The sequence below is a fragment of the Emydura macquarii genome, unplaced genomic scaffold, assembly GCF_026122565.2.
Source record: "Emydura macquarii macquarii isolate MOO-44397 ecotype Brisbane River unplaced genomic scaffold, CSIRO-AGI_Emac_v2 contig_3379, whole genome shotgun sequence".
Taxonomy (NCBI): domain Eukaryota; kingdom Metazoa; phylum Chordata; order Testudines; family Chelidae; genus Emydura; species Emydura macquarii.
In genome coordinates, this window is record NW_027133516.1 from 20656 (window position 1) to 35733 (window position 15078).

At 57.6% G+C, this 15078-nt stretch overlaps 1 protein-coding gene across 1 annotated transcript; it reads left to right on the forward strand.

Moving 5' to 3' along the window:
* Window positions 1–1258: 1258 nt before the first annotated feature.
* On the forward strand, window positions 1259–14675 carry LOC137143987 (E3 ubiquitin-protein ligase TRIM39-like). The gene is made up of 6 exons (XM_067534070.1): window positions 1259–1684; window positions 5245–5340; window positions 8415–8645; window positions 9188–9210; window positions 9310–9413; window positions 14007–14675. Exons 1-6 carry the CDS (start codon window positions 1259–1261, stop codon window positions 14564–14566), a joined length of 1440 nt encoding a protein of 479 aa, XP_067390171.1. The 3' UTR covers window positions 14567–14675.
* Window positions 14676–15078: the final 403 nt, after the last annotated feature.

Sequence of the window (15078 nt, forward strand, 5' to 3'; positions counted from 1 at the left end):
GGCTTGCCCATCTCAGGGTCAGGTGACCAACAATGTCCTTACATGGACTCATCCATGTCCTGAGTCAGTGAGCATCACCCCCTCAGGGTTCCAAGCTGCCCAAGGGAAGGGAAGTGACTCCCTGAGAATCTAGTTGATCCTCCCTTGATGCCCAGGCCAGTCCTTTGTTCCTGGAATGCTGAGCTGGGTTTGTTCTATACACGACTTGATGAGGTGCGAACTGTCCCTCTGCTCCTGGAGAATTTTGCCTGGATCTGTTTCAAGCCACGAGGACACATCTTTGCAAATATTACCTAGTGCAGCCTCATAACCATATGCATGAAATTGCAACCAACATATTACTTTAACAAGAATGATCAGTACCTCATGAGCATTCCAAAGACATCTAATATGGCATTCTTTGCATTATATAATACACAATTATACTCTAAAGGAGAACACGAGGGTGTGCAGAGCATCACAGTAATGTAATATCAGCTGTGCACTCATGCAATGCCAGTCTGTATAGTATTGTATGCTTGCAGAGTGCCTTCACTGCACACAAGGCAGAGTTCAGGGACTAAATGTTCTTCAGTTTACAGGGTCTAAAGGACAGGAGAATTTGGCCAAAGCTTACCACACAAAGGAAAGGAGGTTTAAAATGGGAGGGGCTTTGAAAATCCTTAATGTTCTGTAGCATTAACATTTACAGACATTTCCAAAGTATCAGTAACCCTGACTTTCTGTGTAAGTGTTGTGATCCCCCTCCTCTCCCGGGGGAGCAGAAAGATCCCCTCACTGCACCTGTAACCCTCTGGTGAGTGTGTGTGTGTTACACATCCCTCTCTATGGATGACCCACAGAATGTGTGGGTCTTTTACAACTCTGAACTTCACAGGTAGACTCTTTAGCTCAAGCTGCAGAGACTTGCACTTTTAGTTCTGTAGGCCCCCACTTTAGTCACCAGTGCTGGTGGGTTAGACAGTTACATTCCCTGCTCCCCAGGCAGGTTTCTGTACTACCCACCCCTTCTCCCCACCTCTGTCCATTCCTGTTCTGTTTCCCTCCCTCCTTTGTTCCTCCTCTTTCTCTCATTTGGTTCCACTTTCCTTTTTCTTCCCTCCCCTTCCTGGTTCCTCCTTTTTAAAAAAAACTTTTTCTTCTCTCCTTCTGTGGCTGAGAATAGCTGATACCTGCAGTGGCCCCTCCCAGTCTACATATAATCCCACATCCTACAGAGCAAAGGGCAGAGACATGACCAGACACTCACCTGGCCGCCATGGCCTCTGCAGCTACAGCAGCAGAAGTGCAAGATGAAGATATTTGCTCCATCTGCCTAGAGTACCTGACAGAGACGGTGACTATCGAGTGTGGGCACAACTTCTGCCAAGTCTGCATCACCCAGCACTGTGAGGAATGGGAAAAGGGAACAGGGCCAGACCTGACCTGTCCCCAATGCAGAGCCCAATTCCAGAAAGGGGAGTTCAAACCCAACACGCAGCTGAACAACATAGTACAAACGATCAAACAACTGAGGACAAAACCAGGAAAAGAGCAAAAGGAGGATCTGTGTGAGAGACACGAGGAGCGCCTCAAACTCTTCTGTGAGGAAGACGGAGAAGCCATTTGTTTGGTGTGTGAGAAATCCCGGGCTCACAAGTCTCACACTGTGGTTCCCATTGAGGAGGCTGCCCAGGATTACAAGGTAGGAAATTGACCTTGCTTAATTAAACCCTTTTAGGACACCAGGTTTATCTCCTATTAATACAAGGAGAAAGTTTCAAACATGGCTGTCTAAAGTTAGGCACCGACATGACAGGGGCTTGGCTTTCAGAGGGGATGAGCACTGAGGGTTGGGGTAATGGGAAAAGAGCCAAACTTTTTTTGCTCCAACACTGCAAGTTCCAAAGCCTCACAGAGAGAACAGGGCTGACGGCTCCTTGTGCACCAAGACAGTCTGGGCCCGGACACATCCCTGCATGCCAGTGCACAGAGCCCACAGCTGGCACCTGCCTCCTGCTCTTTTCTCTCTCCCTGTCCTGCTCTTCTCTCCTCCTTCAGCTCCTCCCAGACCAGCAGCCCTACTCCACGCATATTATCTCCTGAATCCGCTATGCCAGATCAAATTAGTAGGATGTGGGGTGGCCTTACAGCTTAGGTACACCATGTATTACACACCTCAGTATTGTGATTGTTTGCTAAAGTTCACCCTGCTATTAGCACCAATCTATACATGGTGGGTATGATTATCTGACAAAGTTAGGGCCAGCTGTGTTCTAACACGCTTGGGTTTTGGCAGCATGGATGGGACAACCAGGTTTGGGAACCACATTAAAGAACCGTATTAGTGCTCCCATCCCCTGCCTAGGGCTATGTCTGCACTAGAGAGTGGGAGTCTGGGGATGAGAGGCTGCTGAGGTTCCCTGCCCTCACCCCAGGAAAGAGGGGAGGACATAGCTGACATTAGGCCCCTACCCAGGATTGCAGAAGGAAAGAAGGGAAATGACCTGATTTCTCTCCCCACAGGGACTAGACTCACTGACAATCTCAGTTTGCCCTGAACTGTCCCAAATTTCTGCTCCAAGTCCTTTGTCCACTGAGGGTCTTCTCTGCCCCAAGAACGCCAAGGCTACGTCTACACGACAGGACGGCGCTGCAGCAAAGTAGCTAGGGCGACCCAAGTGTTTAGGTTCAGACCAGGCCCAAGCCTCTGTGCTCACTTACAGGGCTCAGAACCAGCCAGGAAGTTCTGGCACTTCTCCAAAGCGACTGTCTTGTTCTCCAGGATCTCAGCTTTCATTATTTTTAAACCCAGTCTCCAGCAGTTCTGCTTGCAAAGAAAACCTGAAAAATTGTGACCCCCGTGTAGGGGATGCAGAGAGCTGGGCACAGCAGCTCAGAGAGGTGTGAACTGCCCCAATCCCGCCGTGAGGGTGAGCTCAGATGCCCAGAGAAGATCATTTAAATCTCAACATTGTTAATGATTTTATTCCCCATGTGAGATCGAAGAGGGAGAGTTACAGCTCAGCCCCATTTACTGCCAGTGACGCCTCCTGCCAGTGCCCCTAGCGGGTGATGTTTGGAAGATGCCACCCCTAATCTTTTTCCCAGTAAAGGAAGGCCAGGCCCAGAGAGCCCAGTGACATATTCTAGCCCCATGAGGGGAGCTGAGGCCTTGGAGCCAATCAGCAACACCATCCTGTTCTGAACATTGCACCATCTACTGTGAACAGGCCATGGTGTCTCCTTTGGTGACTCACAGGGGCAGAGATTATTTTGTGGGCGGAGCTTCAAAAACTCCAGCCACCCTTGTCCATCTGCCCTCGCCCCCAGCTGATCCCGGCTCATTTATGAAGCTGTTCTGCTGGATGCAAAGGCTGCCTCTCCTCCTGTTTCTCACTAGCCTCTGCTGGCCCCTCGCTCAGCCCAGCAGCAGCCCAGGAACTCTCAGCAGCAGCAGCAGCAGCCTTAGCCCGGGGGCAGAGAAGAGGCGAGAACCCGAGGGCTCCAAGGAAAGAAAAAGAGTGAAATGGGGAGAACTCTGGAGGGGGCTCAAGGGGGATCTCTGGGGGGCTGCAAAGCAGTGCTGACTTTTGGTTTTGCTGGTGGGTGCCCTATTACTCTGTCCCCCAAGGCCCCACCCCCATTACACCCAGGGGCTAGTGGTTAGAGCATGGGGGCTGGGAGCCTGGACATCTGGGTTCTCACATGGCTCCGCGAGGGGATTATGGACTATTGGTTCAAGTGTTTGTGTGGAGGGGAGGGTTGGGACCTTAGATGCCTGGGTTCTTTCCTTTCTCTCCTCCCTCTATGAGAGGAGTGGGGGCTAGTGGTTAGAGTGGGCAGGGGCTGGGAGCCCAGATGCCTGGGTTGTCACCTGGCTCTGGGAAGGGAATGGGGCCTAATGGTTAGAATGGGGCTGCCAGCCACCAGGTCAACCCCTTCTCCCAACTGGCCACCAGGTCAACCCCAAGCAAAAAAAGGTCTGGGCCCAAGACCAAGCCTGGGCTTCCCTCCCCCTCTGGGGCTTTCCCCCCCTCATACCTTCTGCTGTGGGATTATAGGTGGGAGTGGGGGGCAACTAAGCCCTGTCCTGGGGGTCCAGTCCAGATTTCTCCCCCCCCATAAGGGGCGTTCCCAGGCTTTTCCCCATGCCCACACCGGGCAGGTCCCTAGCCTAGCCTTGCCAGTCTGCTGCTAGGGGACCCCAATTTTCCAGTGGCCCCAATGGCCACCACTGCACCCCTCCCCCACACCTAGCCTCCCCTAGCTGGGCTCCCTCTGCTAGAAGTTGGAACTCACGTGAGCTGCTGCCTGGCAGCTGCAGCCACCTGCTGTCGCCATCTGGTGTCATCACATGTGGGCAGAGGGTGAGGATAAGCAAGCAGGGACTGAACAACTCCCAGGGCTCCTTAACCAGACCCAATGCTGTTTTTTTGTTACCCAATGGATCGGGCCTTGGGAGTTTCCACCCCCAGGTTAGCACCTGCAGCCGCCCTGCCCCTGAGGCTGTCAGAGCTGCAGCCCCAGGACTGACTCAGCCCCTGCAGAGCAGAGAGGCAGGGTAGAAAGAGCTGATTAGATCCAGCTGATGGTGGGCAGCAGGCTGGGCCAGCCCCACAGCTCATCTGCACCAAGTGGGGAGGGAGAGAAGCAAATCAGCGAGGACGCCAACAGCTAATCATCTGGGTGGGTGCTGAGCACCCACTATTTTTTTTCTGTGGGTGCCTCAGCCCCTCAGCACCCCCAGAGCTGGCACCTGCTGACAGGGCAGGAGCACGTTGCTGTGCCGGGTGAAGGAATCACGTGCTGTCAAAGGCAAAGCGTGCCCTGGTTATGTGGCTGCCTGAGGGAGGCCACATGGGAGCCTGGACAGAGAGATGAGCCCCAGTGTGGATCTTGTTCCTGGCCTGGCCTGGGGTTCAGGGAGCGATGAACTTTGCCAGGCTCCTCACTCTCACCGGCGGGAGGGACCGTTCGGAACCTTCCCAGCTATTTCCCCTCCGGCCTGTGCTCAGTGGGTGAAACTTCAGCTAAACCAAACACAGGTTTTGAGAAGTGCTGAGTGTCTGCACAAAGCAGAGCATCCCCGCTCTGAGCCTGGCATCTCTGCTTCCAAGATGCCTGTGGGGCCGGCAGAGCCGAGTCTGCTGCCTGCTTCCAGGGTATTTTACTGCTGGTGTATGAAACGCCGACGTGTACAGTCCTCTCCACCCGTCGGACAGGCAGATTAATGGCTGTTTCTCACACACGCTGCCCCTGCAGGTGAAACTCCAGGGAGCCCTGGGCCCTCTGAGGAAGGAGCTGGAGCAGGCCCTGGCGCTGACGTCTAAAGAGGAGAAGAAAACCACAGAGTGGCAGGTGTGTGTCTGGGTTTATCCTTCCCTGAGCCCTTCCCCTGCAGCGCTTCCAGGGATGAAGGGGCCGTAAAGCTCCAGATCGAGGTTATGACCCTGCTCTGGTTGTTTGCTCCATGACACAGGCTTGGTGCCGGCAGGATCAGGCCGTGTCTCTGGTGGGGATCTCAGCGCAGCAGCTCCTGTAGGCGGAGGAGGAGGGGGCAGTTCCTGGCCCGTGTGCGGTGGCACAGACTCACCCCTGGGCTCCCTGACGAGGCAAATTCTCAATAGTGGGTTCAGTGTTTTCACTGTTACACGGGTCCTGTTTCCCTCCTGCGGGTGGGGACGGGGTGCAGGGTGCTGCAGTCATCAGGATTCAGCGGCCTCCATAAAATAGCTCCGCAGCTTCCCTGCAGCCTGGAGGAAACAGGGGTTGTTCCTGCTCCCTCCCCCACCCCACAGTCCCTGCAACGCACCTGCCCAGTGCCTGGGCCAGACTCGAGAGCTGGGCGGAGGATTTGCCTCCATGGCTGAGGTACAAAATCCCTCCGTGGCTGGGCTGGGGCCTGCTGGCTGCTGAGCAGTTCTGAACGTTGAACCCAATTGTGGTGCTGAGCTCTGTGGAAAATCTGCCCCACGGGTGCGTCTCCCCTGCACCAGCAGTCAGCTGGGGGTAACCACACCAGTCATTACTCGGGGTTCTGGGTGGGCTTCTACAGCCTGTGCTGCCGCGCCTTCACTGCTACCAATACCACAGCGAGCTAGATCAAAGCTAGCTGGGGTGTGTCTACACGTGCTGCCGTCACACACATCTCCCATTGCAGTGTGGACACACCATGAGTGAGCAGAGCCAGGGGCAGGTCAGTGTAAATCCAGGTGATGCTTGGCCACTTCTCGGCCTCGCTGCCATCGTGTGGCCGCCTCGTCCCAGTCACCTGCTGCTGTTACTGTGACTTTACTGTTATCTGTAGCCAGGTGATGCCCCCGTGAAGCTGATGTTAGTTACACAATGCCTGTTCCGGGTCACCTGCCTTTCACAGTGAAATCCCGGCAGAGAGCCTGGGATGTGCGAGGAAGACGCCAGCAGCAGGGAGGAGAGGAGAAGGAGGCGTCTCACTAGGCAGATAACAATGGCTATTTACCAGACCAGAGCACTCAGAGCTGGGTTCTCTGGGTTCTGCATCTGAAGCCGTATTTAGAGACCCGTGGAAGGGGGCTGGTTTCCAGGAGCTCCCACTGCCCGCACCTGAAGCTCTTGGTGCTCAGCTCCACAGACAATAGGGATTTAGGTGCCTAACAATTAACACCCAGCTCTGAAGGTGTTGGACAATGTGCACAGCAGGCACCATGGAGACTGGGCACCTTGGGACAGCCGCTGGTGTCGTTCTGAAACCACCGATTACTGCCCCGTGAGCGCGAGTTACGTCCTGCATCCCCAGAGGTCAGGGCCCAGTGATGAGTGTCGCTCAGTGCTGAGTAACTGCAGCCCCAGCGACTGTCAGACGAGGCCCAGCAGGGGCGGCCAGTCACTCACTCGAGGGGTCGTGCTGGGCCTGAGCCAGGTGGGGAATATCCCGTGGGCAGGAGCAGGGCCCGGGAGCTGACGGCCCCCGTGAAGGATGTGCCGTGTGTGTGAAGGGGGAGATGTGAGAAGATACGATAACGCTGCCCCACTCCAATTAGCTGTAACCCCACAGCTCCCAGGGGCAGGAGGGAAGGAGGCTGCAGGTCCATGGCCCTTGGCAGGGTCCAGGCCATGTTCACAAAGCCTCAGGAAGGTGCCAACAGCCCTGCGGGCGCCATCTGGGAGCTCCCACGGCAGCTGGCACCAGGGGATTTTCAGGGCTGAGCCCGAGGTGTCTGAATGTCTCGAGGCTGCAGCGCTCCCAGAGGTGGGGTGGGGTGGGGGTGGTCTGGGGATGGGTCGGTGCCAAACCCCACTGGCAGGGGTGCTGGAGGGCTGCTTGGGGCTGGGGTTAGCCGGGGCGCAGGCAGGAGGCAGAAGTTACAGCGCTGATGCAGCTGCCTCTCGCTGGCTGCTGTGCAGCCTGGGAACCTTCAGGAACTGAGCACGGCCCCTCCCCCAGCACACAGGGGAGCTGGACAGACGGACGGGTTAGAGCCCTGCCCAGGGAAGGGGAGGCGGGTCAGCACAGGGCAGAGGCTGGGATGGGGGGAAGGGCTGGGGCTCACATACGGGGTTACAGGGAGGAGGGCTCTGGGGGCAGTGGGACGGGGCAGCAGGAGGCTGATAAAGCCCCTGGCCATGTTGGCATCTCAGGGAGAGTAAGAGGGACCTTCCCCAACTTCGCTGACACCCGGGTCACACGGGGGAGGGGCAGGCTCACCCCAGGGCCACCCAGCAACTCTATGCTCAGCTGCTGGGGGGCTAGCGAGGCCAGTGCAGAGCAGCCAGCCCCTCCCCCAGCCGGGATTGGCCCTGGCCCCACATCGTTACTGCTGGTCCTGTCAGAGGGCAGGTGGGGACACAGCTGGCATCAGACACCCGCCGCTCTGTGCGCCACGCTGGGTCCCTACACGCTGCGATCCCAGGGTCACTGGGCACATGGGCACGGGGCGCTCAGCCAGCCTGGGGCAGGCCACAGCCAGCTCTGACAGTCCCCTGGGTGCACAACACTCACGTGAGCCCCGGGATGGCACCAAAGAGCTGTTAGCACCGGCCCTCGGCCCTGGGCATTGCAGCCCTGGGAGCAGATTGTCCCAGAACGAGCATCGCCCACATCCTGCTGGGACGGCTCCACTTGGTGTCTCAGTGCCCGGGACTGGGCACCCAAATCCCCCCAACACCCTGTGCAGCCCCCTGTAAATCTCCACTGTTCCCTCGTTTTCTCCCCGCTCCACTGCATCCATCCAGGTCACCCGCAATAGCATATTCCGGATTTACAAACACCCTCGAAATCCCCATTTTGGGACTGGCCGTATTAACTCTGAACTCAAACAAACCTTTATGATACGTTTTCCAAAGAAGCAAATATCCTGACAAACCTGACACTGATTTAATATCCCCTGCTCCATGGACAGAGCCCAGTCTGTGACTTGACATCTGGCTCACGTTTTCTCTGTTTGTTTCTCAAGAGGAAAGTAAAGAATAAGAGAGAGACGATTGCAGGTGAATTTAACAAACTGCACAAATTGCTGAGAGAGGAGGAGCAGCTGCTTCTGCAGAGACTGGAGGAGGAGGAGAGGGAGACTCTGCAGAGACTACAGGAAAACGTAACCAAACTGTCCCAGCAAAGCTCCTCTCTGCGGCAGCTGATCACAGAGATAGAGGAGAAGTGTCAGCAAACGGCTGCTGAGCTGCTGAAGGTGAGACACAGACGGCAGCAAAATTCTTCATCCATGCAGAATTAAAAGCTCAGATCCATGGGTCTTGATTCCAGAACTGAAGAGTAAACGTGTTCTGTGGTTTTACGCACACATAGAACATCCAGTTAAAAGCTCCATCGGTTCAAAACCAGTGCAGTGCGTGGGAGAGAGGAATTCTGACCATGGAGATCCAGTGAGGCCGGGGGCGATTAAATGGTTGATACAAAAATGATAATGGGCTAAACCCATCCCTGCTCTGCCTCCAGAGCACTGGGCCCAACAAGGTTTATAAACACAGATTGTGAGCTGTGTGATGATGGGATCGGGCCCCACAGGGGAGAATGTTAGTGGCCAAATTACTGTCTCACCTACATAAAATGAAACCTGGTAATGCAAAATGACCTGTGAGCTTTTACCATAGACCAGTGAAGCCCGGAAGGGTGGGTCTGTTTTCTAGATGAAAGGTTGATGCGCAGAGTGAAAATTCACTGTTTTCTGCACATGGTTTTAATTCAGAACATTGATTCTCTTTCTCCTTCCAGGATGTGAAAAGCACATTGACCAGGTATGTTTCCGATGTTCATTGCGCTTCTGTTATTGGTAGCAGCTCTGCAGTGATGTGTGTACAGAGCAGCTGAGTGATGGTGGGACGTTTTCTTCATAGGAGTCAAAGTATGAAACTCCAGGAACCAGAAGCCATTCCTACTGAGCTGAAGGACCTGTATAAAATCCCAGAGTGCTACCTTGATATGCTGAAGAGATTCTGGGGTGAGTGGAAACCACTGAGCCATTCAGGTGTGTTGTGCCTGGGGATCTGGACACAGCCTGGCACCCATGACACACACGGACCCAGTGGACAGGCTGGGAGCTGTGATAGCTGGAGGCTGAGGCCCTGAGGGCTGGGGAGTTTCCCGGCTATTTGCACCCACCTGCTTGTTGCTCTGACATCCTGACCCCAGGGGTGTCACTGAGCCAGGTGCTGTCAGGCCTGGACTGGCCCACTGTGCCGGGTGCTGCACAGGCTGGTAACAGAGGATGTGTCTCTGCATCTCCCCTGGGACATGGGGGGCTGCGTCGTGTGGCCACCGCTCAGCATTGCCACAGCCCCATTAGCCAAGGCTGGTTGAGCCAGGGGAGGGGCCAGCCTGGCTGCTGTAACCTGACATGGGCCGTGTTTTACTGGAGAACAAACTGCCTCACACGGACCCTTCGTCTGCTCCGAGTGCAGCCCGGTGCGAGCTTGGGTCCATGGGGGCACGTGACACCTGCCTTAGGGGAGGCTGGGCGGGGGGGCACCGGTGCTTGGACCATGTCCCCATCCCCACCCACGCTCCACCCCCGCTCTGCTCCAGGGCCTGTTCCTGCTCGGTCTCCTCCCCCAAGAGGCACAAGTGGTAGGTGGGGGCTTGTGCCTGGCCTTTCCGGGGGGTGGCGCTGAAGGGCCCCAGGTGGAGACACAAACCAGGGATGCTCCAGACACTTGCCTTCCCGCTGTCCCAGGAGAGCCCCTGCGCTCAGCCCCTCTGGCACCATTTGCAAGCCCTGCTGTGCCTCCAGCTCTCTCCTGCTGCAGCTGCCCGGGAAAGGCTGCGCCCTGAGAAAGGGTTCCTCAGAGCACCGGGGCCGCCAGGCGGGGAGCGGGCACTTCCCTGATCCCTGAGCCCACCCTGGGCCTGTCTGGGTCAGGCAGAGGGTTTTGTAGAGACCCGGCTGGCTCCATGCTGGGCCCTGGGTCACCCCCAGTTCAGTATCCAGCCAGCAGGGGGCTCCATACACCCAGGGCAGGGTAGGGCAGGGCAGGGGCAGCCTGAGGTCGGTGGTGGGGGCAGGCTCAGGGGGAGCCGGACGCTGTGGGGCAGCAGGAGTAGCCAGGGAGCTGGGCCGGGGGGGCCGGGAGCTGGGCAGGAGACACAAACACCCTGTGCTCAGCGCTCACTCCAGGTTCTCACTCTGGCACCGGCTCTGCTGGGGTCAGACACCGCGGTGAGGGGCCTGCACAGCCAGACTGGGGAGAGCCAGGCTCTGTCCACGTGGGGAGGGGCAGCAGCTCTGTTACATGGGTGCCAGTTTCACAGAATTGTCATGGGGAGGCGCCCTGGGGCACCCCCTCAGCTGCCTCAGGGTGGCCTGCAAGCTCCCTGCCTCAGTTTCCCCTCTTCAGCACTCCTGAAATTACTTGACACAGACCAAAGCATCTGAGACAAAAGTCACCTGCTGGGGTTTACTTGGCCTCTGCCCCTGGAACCCACCCCTCCCTTTGCCCCCTGCCATCCTGGCAATTGCCCCTCCCCCCAACCACCCTCTGCACCCTGGAGCCCCCATCACTTCACCCCCACACACCCTGTCAGCCACTTCTTCCCTTTCCCCCTTGGCTCCTATGGCTCCCATCCCTCCCCTCGCCCCCTCTGTCCCTCCCCTGATCCCCTCTTCCACCCTTGGGTCCGCCCTGTCTCTCGACTCCCCCCTGGCCTCTGCCACTTGACTCACCCCTCTCTGCTTTGTGGTGCCCACCCCTTCCCTCTGCCTCCCGAGTGCCAGCTCCCCCTTCTTTTGTCTGCCCCTCTGCTCAACCTCCTCAATCCCCCTTGCCCCTGCACTTTCCCTTGCCTTCCATTACTCTTCAGATGCCTGCCTCTGTCCTTCCCCTGTGACATGGGCCAGGTACAATCTCGATTGTTGAACAGCTTGGTGCCCTCAGTTCTCCAGTCTGGAGTGCCTTTTACACTGCTTCACTGTGAGAACAGCCACTGGGTGTTCACACACGGTCTCTAGCATGTCACTTCCTCCCAGCTACACAGGAAGAGTGCTATAGCCAGCCACTGCTGAGTTACGCTGCAGGAGACACCAGCAAACTTCCTGTCCCAAACTGTCCACCAACAAATGTGCATCTGGTTGCCCAGCGCTCTACTGGCCAACGCAAGCTCATAGAAAGTCCATCATTTCATTAATAGAAAACGCTATGCACAAGCCCTGTTATCTCAAGTGAAGGGTCCCAAACACCTCAACCAAACACACTGGTTTAGATAAAACAAGGTTATTAACGACAGAAAGCAGAAATGTAAGTGGTTACTAGTAATGAGGCATAAAAGTCAGAACCGGTTACAAAGGAAATAAAAAATAAAACACAAACTAACATTGAACTTCTCAGACTAAAAGAACTGAAAGCAAAAAAGTCTTTCACCCCAGGCTTTTTCAGCTCACTGGCTGTACACCCCCAGCCAGGACCTCTCCCCAGGGCAGGGTTGTTTCAGGTGTGTCTGTTGCCAGGAGTAGAAAGGAAGGGAGGAGAAGGGAGGTATTTGCGGGGTTAGTTTCTATTCTAGTTTCCTTTACTTTTCTCACCTCTTTGAGAAATATTTGCAGCTGGGTTAAGGTGACAGCAGGGCTGTGGGACGGGGACCCCAGCTGTGTCTGTGCCAATATGTCAATTTCCTGCTCATCCCCTTCTGCCTGCCAAAGAACGGCTGCTCCCCAGGTGCTCATGGTGTGATTACACTGACACCTGGCTGAGGCCTTCATTTGCCTGTTTCTGAGGCACTGGCTGTGCCGGCTTCTCTGAACTGAGTGATGCCGTTCAGGAGAATTTACAACTTTACATGTCACGTTACCGCACGGATTGTGCCAGGAGACCCACTTGGTATGAAACGTGTCATCGTCTTGTGAAAGGGTGAACATGAGAGAAAAGACAGTCACACCTTCACTGCCCTGCCCCCGGCACCCACCCCTCCCCTCACCCCTTCCTTCTCCGTGCCCCTCTCCCCGCCCCCTCTTCCCCCCATCACGCATGACTTCCCCACCCCTCTTTTCCCCATCTCCCTCTGCACCTGATGTCCACCCTCTCCTCTGCCCTTTCCTCCTTTTGCCTGCCCCTTCCTTTCCCCCCTTCTGCTCCCCAACAGATGTCCCCCCCCCCCCCCCCCGGCACCAACCTCTTCTCTTGCTCCATTCCGCCCTCTGATGTCTGCCCCTCCTCCTGCCCCTTTACTGCCTGCCCATCTGCTCCCCCCCCCCCGCCCCCTGGCAGTTGCAGGACTCTTCCCTTGACCCCCTCTGCCTGCAGCTGTCACCCCTCCCCTCTCCCCTGTCTATCCCCCTGGCACCCACCTCTTCCCTTGCCCTTCCACCCCTGATAACCCCCCTTGATAACCCCATGGCACAAGCCCCTCCCCTCCCCCCCGGTCCCTGTCCCTCCCCCCCTCCCTCCCCCCTGCCACCATCCCCTTCCTTATCCCCCACCAGCCCCTGCCCCTCCACTCCCCACCTCCCCCTCCCCCGGTGCCCACCCCTTCCCTTGCCCCCCCTTACTCCCTGCTCTCTGTGCCTCCCCTCACCCCCTTTACCTTCAGGGTCCCACCCCTCCCCTCATCCATCCTCTTCCCCCTAGTGCCCCTGCTTCGCTATCCTCTGCCCCCATAAGGCCACCCTTTGCCACACCCCTCTCTGCCCCCCTTGTGATCCCCTGCTCCATCATCCCCCCCATTCTACCCCCAGTACCCGACCCTCCCCCCTCTGCCCTCCTTGCAGCCACCTGCCATTCACCCCCCTCAGCCCTCCTGGTGCCAGCCCCTCCACTCGTCCCCCGTGCCCTGGCACCCACCCCTACTATCCTCACCTTCTCCCCATTAACAACTGCCCCTTTCCTTGCTCCCCTGGTGCCCCCTGGGGTCTGCCTTTCCCCTCTCTCCGCTCTGCCCCCAGCACCTGCCCCTCCCTTCACCCCTCTTGTCACCTGCACCTTTCCACGCACCGCCTTTGCGCACCTGGTGTGCGCCGCTCCCATTGAGATCCCTCTGCCCTGCCTGCCTGCCCCTTCCCTCATCCCCTCTAGTGTCCTGGAGCCAGCCCCACCTTTCACTGCCCCTCTGCCCCCTCCAGCCCACCCCTCTCCTCCTTCCCCATGCGCCTTGGAGCCCCCTATTCCCTCACAACTCTCTGCCCCTGGTGCCCACCACCCTCCCCCTCTCCCTCTTGACGTCTGCCCCTTCGCTTGCTCCCCTGGTGCCTCCTGGGATCTGGCCCTTCCCTCCCCCATCTCCCTGTTAGTGCCCACCACACCCCTCACTCCCCCCCATACCCCTGTGGTGCCTGCCTCTCCCCTCTGCCCTTCCTCTCCCAGCATCATCCTGTCCCCTCCTCTGTGCCTGGGCTGCCCTGCCCCCGCTGACACCTTCCCACCCCACCCCTCCCTCGCTCCTGCTCTGCTTCCCCTGAAGTTCGCTCCCATGGGCAGAGGGGCCTTGACTCCCCTTAACGGGTAACAACGCCCCCCCCCCCAGCCATTAACGGGGACGCAGGTTAATTTCCCTTTGATCCCCGTGACCAGCCCCTGCCCCGGCCCTGACTCTGTGACTCTCTCCCCAGTGGACGTGACTCTGGATCCAGACACGGCAAATCCCGAACTCGTCCTGTCTGAGGATCGGAAACGTGTGAGACTCGGAGACACACGCCAGGATCTGCCCAACAATCCTGAGAGATTTGACACTTACCCTGAAGTCCTGGGCGCTGAGGGGTTCCCGGGCGGGAGGCGTTACTGGGAGGTGGAGGTGGGAGACAAGCCTGAGTGGATGCTGGGGGTTTGTAGGGAATCTGTGAGCAGGAAGGGGAAGAGCTCAAATTCACCTAGGAATGGATACTGGACTGTGCAGCTGAGGGACGGGGAATACTTTGCCTGCACCTCCCCCATAACCCCCCTCCCCGTGAGCGTCAGGCCCAGGCGGGTGGGGATTTTCCTGGACTATGAGGCGGGCGAGGTCTCATTTTACAATGTCACTGACAGGTCCCAGCTCTGCACTGTCACCGACACCTTCTCCGGGACGCTTCGCCCTTATTTCTATCCTGGTGGCAATGCTAGGGGTGAAAACGCGGCTCCCCTGATCATCTGCCCGGTCCCAGCCCAGGCCGGAGGGAATCTCTGTCCCTGACAGCGACACCCGCGGCAGAGACTGTCCCCTCCCAGCGCTGAGCAGCCCCCAGGCCTGTGCCCAGGGGAGGGTCTAAAGGGCATCACCCGCCTGCCCCCTGCCACCTGCCCCTCAGTTCCCAGCACTAGGCCTGTCAGATGGGGGAGGGGAGAGGGGTAGAGAAGGGGGTGGGGGGAGCCAGCTGCTGGGCTGGAGGGGCAGAGCAGGGCATGTGTGGCTTGGGTGGGGGCAGCATCAGGGGTGGAGGTTGAAGGTGGGGGTGCAGAGGGGGCTGCAGCAGGAGCTCAATGAAGAGCCCAGCTGACATGAGGAAGACTTTGGGGGCATGTAATGAGGGGGAAGAGGAGAGTCCCCAAAGAGGAAGAGCTCCTGGCAGAAATGACCAGGGAGGGCGGGTTACGAGCCCAGTGAGTGCGATGGGGACAGTGAGCAAGGGGAAGGTTCCGGCATTTCCTGCCCTGGGGGAGTCTCTGCCCATGGCAGGGGTGAAACAGCCATAGGGGGCAGCGGTG

Coding starts and splice junctions, on each gene's coding strand:
- LOC137143987 (XM_067534070.1), top strand. CDS start 1,259: ATGGCCTCTGCAGCTACAGCAGCAGAAGTGCAAGATGAAGATATTTGC. Junction 9,211..9,309: donor GTGAAAAGCACATTGACCAG/GTATGTTTCCGA, acceptor TTTTCTTCATAG/GAGTCAAAGTATGAAACTCC. Junction 9,414..14,006: donor TATGCTGAAGAGATTCTGGG/GTGAGTGGAAAC, acceptor CTCTCTCCCCAG/TGGACGTGACTCTGGATCCA.